A 12,181-nucleotide genomic window follows, 5' to 3' on the forward strand; every position below is an offset into this window, starting at 1 on the left:
TTCTTTGGTTTTGGTTTTATTTTGGAGGAAATCCGTAATGCTCTGCAGTGTCAGGTTCTCTGTTTCTCCCCCCCTCCACCATTGACTGCCCCCATCAGGCAGGTTTGAGAACTAATCAACGGACAGACATGGTGTGTGTGTGTGTGTGTGTGTGTGTGTGTGTGTGTGTGTGTGTGTGTGTCTGGGACAGGGACAGGTCTGGAAGATGGAGAAAAAAAGCAGAGTGAGGATGATAAGGAAGAGAGCAAGAGGGAGAGGGTTGGGATAAAGGTGTGTGATAGAATTGGAAGATCAAAGCCTTCTGTCACAGCGTGACTGAGCCCAGGGGCATTATGGGTAAGACGGGGCGCACACACACACACACTCACACACTCACACTCTCTGCTGGTATTTGACTCTGAGTGTGATTGATACCGGGCTAGATTTGGAGAATCACTGTCATTCGTCTCCCCGTAGATCAAACAGCCACATAATCTCCTATAAAGGAAAGAGAGATGGAGGGAATAAAAAAGGGACAGAGGAGGAGAGATTGAAGGAGGTAGAGGTAGAGGTAGAGAGAGAGAGAGGTGACAAAGCCTTCTCATCTGTGAAGTGTTTTCTTGTTTTCCATAAAAGAAGAACCGACACCTTAAAAACACATCCATCATTCAGCTCCATTAAACTGCTTCTTGGCCGCATCAGAGAGATATCCAGTATCTAAAAAGACGAGTGGAAATGCAACCATTAGACCCCATGTACACCTGGTATGAACATGCAATCTGTACCTCGCTATCGTATCTCCAAGGGAGGGGGGGATGCAAATAAAATAAATGCATGCAGAACTCATTGCAACCAGAATTTTCTCCTGATCGGCCGGACCGCATCTTCAATCGACGTTTTAACGTCTCCTCGGTTTTAAGAAAATGGGGAGTCACAGCAGACCGGATAAAGAAGATGAAAGGATTGTTCAGCCGCTGAATGCTTGATTGTCATTTACTCCAGAAGTTCACAGTTTCGGGAGAGTCCAGCCCACATGACGGTAATAATAATCCAAAGGGTGCAGTTTAACTCCACCCTTGAGTAGCACTGAAAGCGTCAACCGCAACAACGTATTCGTCGCTTGTATTGTCACTAAAGCTGAGGCTGCTATATCCAGCAGTATCGGCGTTATTAGGCTCAGTAGGCTCGACGGGTCGCTGAAGAGAGATTGTTCTCACTTCCGTCTGTGGGCCTGAACTAGCCTCCCTTTGGACAAATCTGATCCAACGGATCTAGAGGAAGCTGAGCCGAGGTGTGTGTGTGTGTGTGTGTGTGTGTGGAGTTATATATTGTGTGCATGTGTGTGTGTCGGGTTAGAAAGAGAGAGGAGTGCTCTGTGTGGATTCTGTTGCAGGGCGCTTGTTGGTCCTAGCCAGACGTTTATATTTCTTTCTGTACGTCTGTGGTCAGATTTTGCAACCGTGCGAGAAGCAGTGACGAAACTCTACAGGTGTGTAGTGGAGATCATAAAGAAGGCTGGGTGTGAAGATGGGTTGTGGTCCGAGCAGGGTCAACAGAAGTAAAGGGGGAGGAACAGCAGGCGACCTCTGGTTCTGCTGAGTGAAGCCAAAGCTTCACCAACACCTTGACTGAGCCAGATTTGTGATTACATTGTACATCTGGCTGAGTGAGAAGCAAACACCTACAAGTGAACGAATGTTTAAACCAAACCTGGATATCAGACTCCTGAAATATGTGTGTGTTTGTGTGCAGCGTTTAATATGTTTTGTTCTTCTCTTCTGTCTCTGCAGATGCACCACCCTATTCAGATGAAACCTGCAGACAGCGAGAAATCTAACGGTGAGTGGCCACACACACACACACACACACACACACACACACACACAATGACAGACACATCAATATCACACACACATGCATCAATAGCCTTTCTGAATTTGCTTGGTAATAGCTATCTCACCCGTGTGTTTGCTCGCCGCTCGACTAGAGGTGGGGGGGGGGCGGGGGGGGGGGGGGGGTGTACTGAGTGAGAGACAAAGTGAGGAACAGAAAGGGGGGGGGTGATATATATATATAAATATATCTTATATGTGTGATGAATTATTGAGGTGCTTCAGAAGGAGGTCGGAGAAAGTTGAATCGTTTTGGCCTCGTGGTGAACCGGCCTCTTTTCCCCCTGTGGCTGCTCGCTCATACAAACACGCTGTACACACACACACACACACACACACACACACACACACACATTTTAATGCATATATCTCACACTGAGCACTGTCACACACTGCTCAGTGCTCCGTTCACCCCGTTTCCAAACTACATATTGCAGATCCTGTAGCCTCTTGTCATTGTGACGAGGAAGCTGTGGGACGTAAATAGCAGAGACGGACGGTGTCCTTAAAGGGACAGTTCACCACAAAATAAAATAAATATTTGTTTATGCCTCTCCGATGGCCGAGAGTATGTACGTCCAGTCCATTCTCGTGAACTTGCCGTTAGGGTTAGTTTTTTTTTACATATATTTTACATATAAAGTTAAAACAGAGACGCTGTTTACTTTAAAGACACTTTTACAAGGTTTGAATTTTGTTGCCGCTATTATTCCAATCTGTTTTTAATTGGCTCCGTTTTGATGCAGCAATAACACTCAGGGTGATTTGTCGGGTTCATTATGTTCAGTAATATTTAGTCGAGGTACATTTGGAAACTAAAAGACAATGTTATTAAAGTTGTGGTTTAATGGGAGAGGAAAGCAAGCGTTGTCTCGAAACTGAGTCTGATTTGGTTTCTAATTTGAGGTTTTGTTTGATTCACCCAAAATGTAAAAACACACACTGTATGCTTCTTTCTCCTGCCTCTGCAGAGTTTATTCTCTAGTGTAGGTCACGGTGACAAACCTCCGGACAATGATGTCTTATAGACGGCCCATCTTCGCTGACCGCAGCTGTCAGATCTCCTCCAGCAGATTGCATGTCGTCGATACTAAAATCAAACTAAATGTTCGGGGTCCCCTCGACCTCTTGGGCTTTTCATTCACGGGAGGATCTTTGAAGACGTTTTGCTGTCGAGCCCCGAGAAAAACATCTAATAAACTACCAAATTCCTGCTTTGAATCCTGAGACCTCACAGCTGACGGGTTGTTTTTTAGCTCAGGTAGAAAAAGGAAAGGTGAAGGAGCTCAATACATCTCTGCAGCAGAGCAGATATCTGAACATTTTGGCAAATTAACTGAAACTGAAATAATTAGCGTGGCTAAGTGAGAATTTTTTTTTTGCAATTTGGTTGAACTGACCCTTAAAGCTGAGTAATTGAGCAGAATATGACAAATGGATAAAACCGTGATTGGATGACGTGACCATTAAAATCCAGTTGCAGGTAGTTTTTAAAGGTTTTCCTGATATATACAAAAAAAAGAAAACTAGAAGCAGCAGCTTTGCCATAACTTTACATGAGAGGAGTCCTTCTGGCTGACACAAGCTGCTCTATGACTGTCCACTGTGGGGGAATACAATAAAACGACAGTATCCGGCAAGGCAGTGGAGGAATCCTTATAAAAGCCATCATCCGCTCCGCTGAAATATGGCGAAAAACAACTTTATAAGACATAACCGTCGGGGTAACGATGGGGGAACTTAATAAAGCAGCCAGAACGGTGAAATATAGAGCAGACCATACGTAACGTATCCATCCGCTTAATGGTAATGACCTTTAATAAACCCAGTGTTCGAGTCGCTGTTACAGCGACGAATGGCTGCTCGGAGGTTTATTAGTTTAGTCAGTGGAGGAGATGGAAGGAGAGGAAAAGATGGAGACGTGTACGTGATAACAGAGGAGTCTGGTGCCGGGGCTGTGTTTCTGTTCGCTACACTTTCCTCTCAATGTGTAAAGAAGCTCAGCGGGAAGCCAGTTCTGCTCCAGTTTTTTTCCCAGAATGCAAAGCTGAATCCAGATCGTCCCGGAGCCGGCTTCATGAGTCTTATCGGGCCCCTCCGCCCGCCTGCACGCCTCGTCCGAGAAACAGAACCAGTCAATTGTAACGATATCTGCTCTCTGTCTTTTCTATCGACACAGAGTAAATTAATTACATTGCTGTTAGACTTGTGGTAATCTTCCTCTGGAGTGATGCGCACACACACACACACACGCTGTGTACAAAGGAGTTAAAGCTTTTTGAAACAACACTTATCTTGGCAGCGTATCCCGACGGTTTGTCTTTTAAACACACAAACAATTCAAACAGCAAAATAAACAAGTGCGCTATTGATTTCCCAGAGTGCAACAGACCGCTTATCTCTTTCGCCTCGCGGTAAGAGCTGACAGTTTCCTCATTAAAAATGAATTGGATTAGCATTACATTGAATGCGGTGGGAACGCGTAAACACACACACACTCGTATTGTTTCTGCGAGCGTTGAGGATTTCGCTCTCAGCGCGATTCGGCACTGAACCTCGCTGAAGCTCAAGCTTCTCAGCGTACACACCTGCAGCCGGATTCCTGGAGATTGCACCGGAGAGGGAGGGATTGTGTCAGCGACTGGAGAAAGGGAGGAGGAATCAATAAAGGAAGAAAGGAAGGAGGGTAGGGGAGGAAGAGGGCGAGAGGAGACAAGCTGGAGCGTCTCAGCGAGCAGTCTGTGTTGAAGTGATAACGAGACATTGATCAGAGCCTCGCAGATGGCATGATGAAATACATGAACTCTGTCTGTCTTCATCTCTCTCCCTCTGTCTCTTTTTCTCCCTCTCCTCCTCTCCATCTTTGTTTCTTTTGATCGGTGTTTTGTTCTGTCTCATTCCATTTTCTGTTTTGGTTTTATCTTTTACTTTTTTGGTCTTTGTGTAAAAAATATTTCTTTCTCTTTGTTCTTTCTTTCTCCGTCCCTGTTTTATTTTATTTTATTGTTGCAGTGAATTCCAGTGCAACGGGAAACAATACGCAAACAAATACAGGAAATACCTGCAGAGTCACATTGTTAAATATGAAGCTACTGCAGCTGGTTAGCTTAGCTTAGCACAAAGACTGGAAACAAAGGGAAACAGCTAGCCTACCTCTCTGCAAATATACACGTTTTACTTTGATCTTCGCATCTAACTCTTTGCAACAAAGTGTAGAAACAAACTTCCTAAAATATCTTACCATTCCTTAAAAAAATGCACAATTCAGAGAAAACATTGCATAAAAGAATTACAAGAAATACTCAACTACTCCCCTCGCAAACAAAGAGGTTTGAATCTCACTCAGCTGTCCCTCCCTGCTGCTTTACAGTCAACATCGCACCAAAGCACAACAGAAACAAGGGATCTGTTTTATCTCATAACGAACCTAACTTTAGTGGAACATAACATATCTGGTAAGGAATTAATCTGCAGATGTTCAGCCACAACAAAGGCCAAAATGTGTCCTGCAACAGACCAGGTAATGTTTGCTTTTAGCTTAGCCGATTAGCCGGTTGCCTGAATTAGTCATTAAAACGTGTGGTCCTTTAATCATAGAGTCGTAAGTGAGCACAAAAGAAGATCAGGCTAACGGGTCCAGTAGTATGCGAGATAGTCCATGGACAGACAAGCGCACGCACGCACAGGACTGGACACATGATCTCCTCACAGGCCTGGCGGAGATACATTTGTATATCGAAGCTGTAAAAGTGCAGTGAACTCCTCGCCTCCATTCACACCTTTCTTCTTCTTCTTCTTCTCCACTCTGCAGCGGTGGAAGACAGGAAGTTGTTCATCGGCATGGTGTCGAAGAAGTGCAACGAGAACGACATCCGGGTCATGTTCTCTGCGTTCGGACAGATCGAGGAGTGCCGGATCCTCAGGGGGCCCGACGGACTGAGCAGAGGTGTGTGTCACTCCGACTCACGTCCATCCACACGTAATGCTGCTCCATGTGATTTATTTATTACCAGAACGGCCTCCAGCGGCTGTTTCTGTATCATTGTGTGGACTCGTGAAGCGACTCAGACTCAAAGTCCTGCAGGAAGTCTTTACTCTCTCGCTGTGTGACGAGAGCCGGCTGGTTGAAGCGGGTTTCTATTGGAGAAACAAACAAAGGCTCATTATTCTGTGTGGTCCTGTATCTAAAAATCTAGGAATTTATCCCAGTTATTGAATAATTAAAAGAAAAAACATCACTCCAACCTTTTTCTTATTTAACCATTTATTCCGTCTTTGACTTAGAAGTGTTTTGCTGCATAATAACGAGCTCATTTGCACGTTTTCAACCATCCGTCTCTCCACTGTTTACTACCGGAACTTTTTCCTGAGCTGTCAACATCACAAGAAGATGCTGTTGACTGTAAACTTTGGTGATTAGTGTCTACCTGCAGCAAAGAAAGAAATGTGGGAGACATAAACATCAGGACGCAGCTGGTTTAAACCGCTTCCTTTCTAAAAAAATAAAAATAAAAATTCATTGATTCAGATCCTGTTTTTCAACCAGCGGCTTCTTGGAAAATTCCCAGATTTCCTTCAAGGTTTTGAGAGAGTCGCGTTAAAATTTGCCACCTTTTCTGTGAGTGACCAGTGATTGTTGATGGTGAATAAACGTAATTGAAGCGATAAATTCTATATTGACAAAGCTAAGATTTGGCAGCTGCAAAATCTGTTGTTCTTCCTGCATCCAGCGGCGTTATTTGATGTAGTCTGGGACATTCAGACTACATCAAATTGGAGCCTGGAGTGAACGGCTAAACAGCCTGCGACTGTATTAGCGAGACGATGTGGCCCGCAATGCATCCTGGTACATGTAGGCTCTGCTGGCAGGAGAACTCAGCTTTCTAGTCCAGTACAGTACGCACTCAGGATGTTTCTTGCTTTAATCGACTTAATTCACCATCAACAGTGATTTAACTTCCTGACAAAAGGTGGCGAGTTTTCCCTTTGAGATGTAAATATGAATGAAGTGGAGCGACATCTTGAGGCTGTTGTTGCTACTGTGAATGCATGCTTCTCCTGTTCGCTCTATATATCTCTTTTCCCCTTTCTCTCTCTCTCTTTCTCTCTCTCTCTCTCTCAGCCTCAGCCCCAGATCACCCCCCCCTTTCCTCCTCCGACCTCCTAACCTCCATTCATATCCTTCACGTGCCCTGCCGTTCCAGTTCAGCCTCACTGTAAGCCGGCCCTAAGCTCTCTGATACTTCCACACTGAGGCGGAGGACATTTCTACACCGGCAGTTCAAGTTGCTGCTTGTTGCATTTACAGTATGCTTTGGGCTTGTCATATTTATATTACAGAGCAGGATTTAGATTTCAGTGAAGTTAAAGCAGTCGTTTTTCTTTCCTCAATTGGTCTGAAAAAGACGAAACAAACATGAAGGATTCATTGTTCGATCAGTGTTTTTCCTGATATTCTTTAGGCCACATAGGAAGCCAGTAAAGTAAGTAGATATACATAATATATAAAGTACTTTTTTGAGGAACCCTTTTCTTAATTTAACAAAATATGCCAAATGATGATTACAAATGAAACACATCAGTGTGGCAGCAGCTCTTTTCCTTTGCTCCACTGGAGAAGAAGTGAGTAATAATCCGTCACCACGAGAGTAAATTCGATGTCGAGTTTGAGTTGCTTCACTTGATTTTTGGAGAAGAGCTGAAGAGCTGCCTCCTCATCCGGCGGAGGACGAAACAGTCCAAGCGTTGAATTCATGCCATGTTCGCTTCATGTAATTGGCGCACGTTGAGGGCGACATAATGTACTCGTAAACAAAGTGCTCCAGGGCTGGTTTAAAATCCAGAAACGGGCCCATTTACAAGCTGTCAAACCCATTGGATTCGTCCACTTCTGAGTTCTCCAACAAACTAGATTACTGAGTTTAAAATAACCAGAAGTCGTCGTTTCAGTGGATCGTCAGGTCGACATGTGGCCAGTTCTCACAAGTACTTCCAGCTCATCCATCAATCCAAAGCTATTGTCGCTCTATAAATAGCTCTTGTAGTCGCACAGGGACCCCTCCCATCGTCAACCATTCCGCCCCAATAACACAGCCCAATCATTTCTACTCTCTGCCCACTACTCCCTACCCCCCCCCCCCCCCCCTCCCTTTCTCCCCCTTTGTGGTTTCAATGTGTGCTGAGGATGTGGAGGGGCTTTTCAAACTCTCTGTCCTCCTCCCGTTCCTCCTCCTGTCACTCGAGCTGTCACTGTCAACGTCACGGAGGTTCCGTGTGAATCTGTCGGTCACGTATATATATTTTTATGTTTCTGTGGTTGTCGGACGTTGTGGATGTTTTATCGTTGACTTATTTTTCTCAATGTGTCTTCTTTCTTTTTCTCCTCAAGGTTGTCTCTATCTAGAACCGATCTTTGCTGAAACTAAACCACTCAAACTCCCATGTTCCTTTGCCCCCCCCCCCCCCCCCCCCCTCCATCTGTTCACCCTCGCTGTCCTAGAATCCGCTCTTGCATCAATTTGTCCTCTTTTTTGTTCACAGACATCCCACATCGGCCTCCTTCCATTCCCATCCCCGTTTCCTTCTTCCATCCCTTCTTCAGCTCCTCTCTTTTGTCCTCATGAATATTTCAGACGCGATGGCCGGATCTGCGTTTTCTGCAGAACTGATACAAACCACTTAGCGGCTGACGCGCGTCGGAGAGGAAACGCTGGTAGTCCAGCTCGGTTCTGAGTAGTAAACAGAGAGACTTAACCCGGTTGGAAATAAATAGGTCTTTAAGGATTCCGATGCGCCTGCAAATCCCAGAGGCCCTCAGTCCCACCTAGCTGAGCTCCCGGTATCAATCAGAAGAGAGCGCCGCCGTCCCACTATTAATAAAATATGGATCACACCACCAGTGGATGGCTGGGCCTTGGGAGCTACCCTACTTTCATTAAAGGACTGTTTGGTTCTCCGCTGACGACAGAATGCGGCCCGTGAGGTATTTTTAGCGCTCAAGCCACGAAACATCTCTCTGGCCTTAAAAAAAAACGAGACATGCACGAACCAGCCAGTTAAGAGCTCTGACATCATTGAATCAATGTTCGGGCGCGGAGGAATTCTTTATTTAGAAGCTTCAAGCTGCAGAAACCGGCTAAAGATAGAAATGTTATTTTAGATTGGGGTTAAAAAAAAACAGTATTCTATCTGATCTGCCGATTGGAGACAAACGGAGGAGTTTGCATTAGATGACAGCCAGTTGCTGACCAGTCAGGACCTATGAGGACCAGTCTGGAGGGCTAACCCAAATGGAAGCCACCACCGGCACCCTGCTGGAAACTAAGCGGTTAAATGACAGCATGTGGCCCGTCTAAAATAGACACTGAATCAGTTGAAGCAATGACCCCCTTTTCTGAATGTCCTGTCTACAGTAGAAAGCATCTAGCGCTGCACTGTGAAGGACGCGTCTCAATGTTTACTAGGTCAGTGCCGCAGAATATGTTAACCTCTTTTCATTACATTCTTACCTCTCATGTTAACTCAGCAAGGCCGGTTTATATGAAACGTGAGTGAATTATGTACGTCCAGCTGGCAGTGAAATAAACATTGTAAATGGAGGTAAAATGGTTGAATACAGTAGATATCTATTAGTCCTGTTCACAGTGAGGTTATCGGAAATATTTTTGCTCCAAAAGCGTTCAAAAGACATGATTATTATTATTATTATTATCATTCCTGCAGCGATGCATGGCCTCTACAAGGACAAGCCTCTCTGTTCTCAGAGAACAGGCCGCCGTAGGAAATCTGTGTAGCGGATGTAACTGACCATCCGTCACTCTCAGCCTCGCTCCATCACAGCGGCAGCCGGCTTCTGATGGAGGTAGAAGAGGGCAACGATCGCATCTATTTCCTCCACACATCTGTCCGTCCTCTCTCTCTGTGTTGCATTATCTTTCCTCCTCTCTCTTTTTACTCTCTGCCCTTTCCCTCACACCCTCACACCCTCACACCCTCACACCCTCACACCCAGGGAGAGTCTATCTGATTTATTTATTTTTTCTCCCCCTATTGCCAAACCACGAGTCAGCCAGCCGTACCTGGACGTGTGTGTGTGTGTGTGTGTGTGTGTGTGTGTGTGTGTGTGTGCGTGTGTCTGTGTGTGTGTGTGTGTGTGTCTGTGTGTGTGTGTGTGTCAGTTCAGGCCTGGCTGCGCTAACATGGCTTGGTGAGTTTGTTAGCATATTATTAGTCCGGGGGTTGTTGAAGCACTTCTCACATTATCTCCTCTAATCACTCCCTAACCAGCCAGACAAATACAACCTTCCATCACCCCCCCCCCCCCCCCCCCCCCCCCCCTCCCCCACAAACAGCCAGCCAATAACAGCCTCCCCCCAAAATAAAACCCTCTGGCTGAGTCCCGTCTTGATTGGCTAAAATCAGCGTCAGTCACGGATGAGGTCGACCACACCTCCTCTCTCCTCCTCGTCTCTCTGTGGATTCAATTAATACGATTCTTCATCTGATTCCCGACTGCAGATATTTCGTTCTAGCTCGCCGCCGCCGCTACATCTCTTTCCTGTTTGACAAAAGAGGGCAACCAATCACACGCACAACACAGGCCCCGATTAATTCAAATCTAAGCGGTTGAACTTCAGTATGACTAACCCGGCCGGTGTGTAGGAGACGAATCAGAGACGAGGAAGGAGGAGGACGAGGAGAGGCGTTAAAAGCCAATCAAATGGCCCGATGGTGATTGTGGTTTGTCTCAGACGTCCTGTGGATGGGGCGAGGTGATGGGACGGGGTGGGGGGGGTGGGGGGGTATGTGGTTGTCATGACACTGTGCTTGTTTTTCGGCTGTTGTTTCCACGGCGACTGACAACACTGTTGTCCGCCTGTGGGCTGTTCTCTGTATCAATCTCTGTTTTTTTTTTTATTTTTTTTTTTTATAACAACGACGTGTCCAACCCTTTTGTCTTGTTTTTGTTCTTTCTTGTCTTCCCCCCTCCTCCTCCTCCTCCTCCTGCCCCCCCTCCCTTCCACTGCCCCTCCATCCCTTCCTCCCCCCTCTCCTCCCCTCCCTACAGGATGTGCGTTTGTCACGTTTTCCACCAGAGCTATGGCACAGAATGCAATCAAAGCCATGCACCAGTCTCAGACTATGGAGGTACTGTACTCTTCCTTCAACTCTCTCTAATCTCTGTCTCTTTCACTCCTTTTAAAAATAGACGTGCACTTCACTCTGTCAATGTGCCGTAAAACTCACCACACAGCATATGTTCATCGCACCTCCAGCATGGCTCGAGTCTCAACGCTGTCACATTAATCTAAAGGCTTAAATTAATGTCTTGATTTTAATTGTTTAGAGCAGTTTAACAGTTATTTAATAGACACAATCATTGAAAAGAAAATCACTGTAAGAATTCACAAGATGATATAAATGAGCCTTATTTGAAGTTGTCTCACATACGATGCCATACGGAGATAGATCATAACAACAGGCTAATAAATGAAAGCTAGTCGCTAATTTAGTTTAGCTGTGAATGCATTTTAATGATTTTGGAACTTCTTGTATTGCTGTTTGTTTACATACAAGAATAATAACGCTTTTTTATTCACAATATAATCAAAGAGAACCGATAAGAGTATCGATAAGAGTACTAGTATCCCTACCGCTGACTTTTGATGACATTTATTTGTGTCACAAATCTCCAACTAGAACAAACTTTGGCTCAAAACTGTGACCAAAAAAAAAAAAAAGCGACACACCTTTGACACAACGGCCACAATGTGCAGGTGGCGTTACAGACCTCATCAGCTGCACGGCGACCCCGGCGGCGCCGTAATGGGGACCCGGCCGCTGCTCCTTTGTGTGTGTGTGTCCACCCAATAAAAGGGCGCCTTTGTCGACATTGTCAGGCCAGTGACAGGGCAGCGTGACGGGGCCGTGATTTGGGAGAGAATTACTCGGTGTAATACGAGTGTGAGTCACACGGAGAGAGAGAGAGAGAGACAAAGAAGTGGTAATAACAGGCCGTGTTAAAGAAAAGAGACGAGTGGCGTTCACCCCCGTGGCCCCCTCATTACAGCTGATCATGATAATCACGAGCGCTATTGATGTGCCGTGAACCTGACGTGGCGGGAAAAACCAAAAACCCCGCATGCTCCTCCCTCCGTTCGTCTGCGTGTGAAAGTCAGGATCTTCATGTTTGTGTTGTTAAGTGTCTGTGTTGAGTCATGTGGCCGAGCGGCGGCGCGTCCGTCTCTTCTGAGTAGAAGGAGTGACGCCCTCCTCCGACAGCGTTAGCATTAAGCTAGAATTATCCCCAC

General features: G+C 45.7%; 1 protein-coding gene across 5 annotated transcripts in view; it reads left to right on the forward strand.

The window, feature by feature from the left end:
* The window catches only part of celf2 (cugbp, Elav-like family member 2), a 166,247-nt gene that overhangs the window by 129,643 nt on the left and 24,423 nt on the right, over positions 1-12,181 (forward strand). For 3 of the 5 annotated variants that reach the window (XM_076111480.1, XM_076111477.1, XM_076111479.1), the window contains exons 5-7: positions 1,770-1,818; positions 5,683-5,817; positions 10,939-11,018. In XM_076111480.1, the coding sequence (XP_075967595.1) occupies positions 1,770-1,818; positions 5,683-5,817; positions 10,939-11,018 (264 nt within the window). Of the gene's footprint in view, positions 1-1,769; positions 1,819-5,682; positions 5,851-10,938; positions 11,019-12,181 lie in introns of all 5 variants that reach the window. The other 2 variants (XM_076111476.1, XM_076111478.1) reach the window with 1 other exon arrangement.

The sequence above is a fragment of the Anarhichas minor genome, unplaced genomic scaffold (assembly GCF_050575085.1).
Source record: "Anarhichas minor isolate MPS153535 unplaced genomic scaffold, ASM5057508v1 ptg000045l, whole genome shotgun sequence".
Taxonomy (NCBI): domain Eukaryota; kingdom Metazoa; phylum Chordata; class Actinopteri; order Perciformes; family Anarhichadidae; genus Anarhichas; species Anarhichas minor.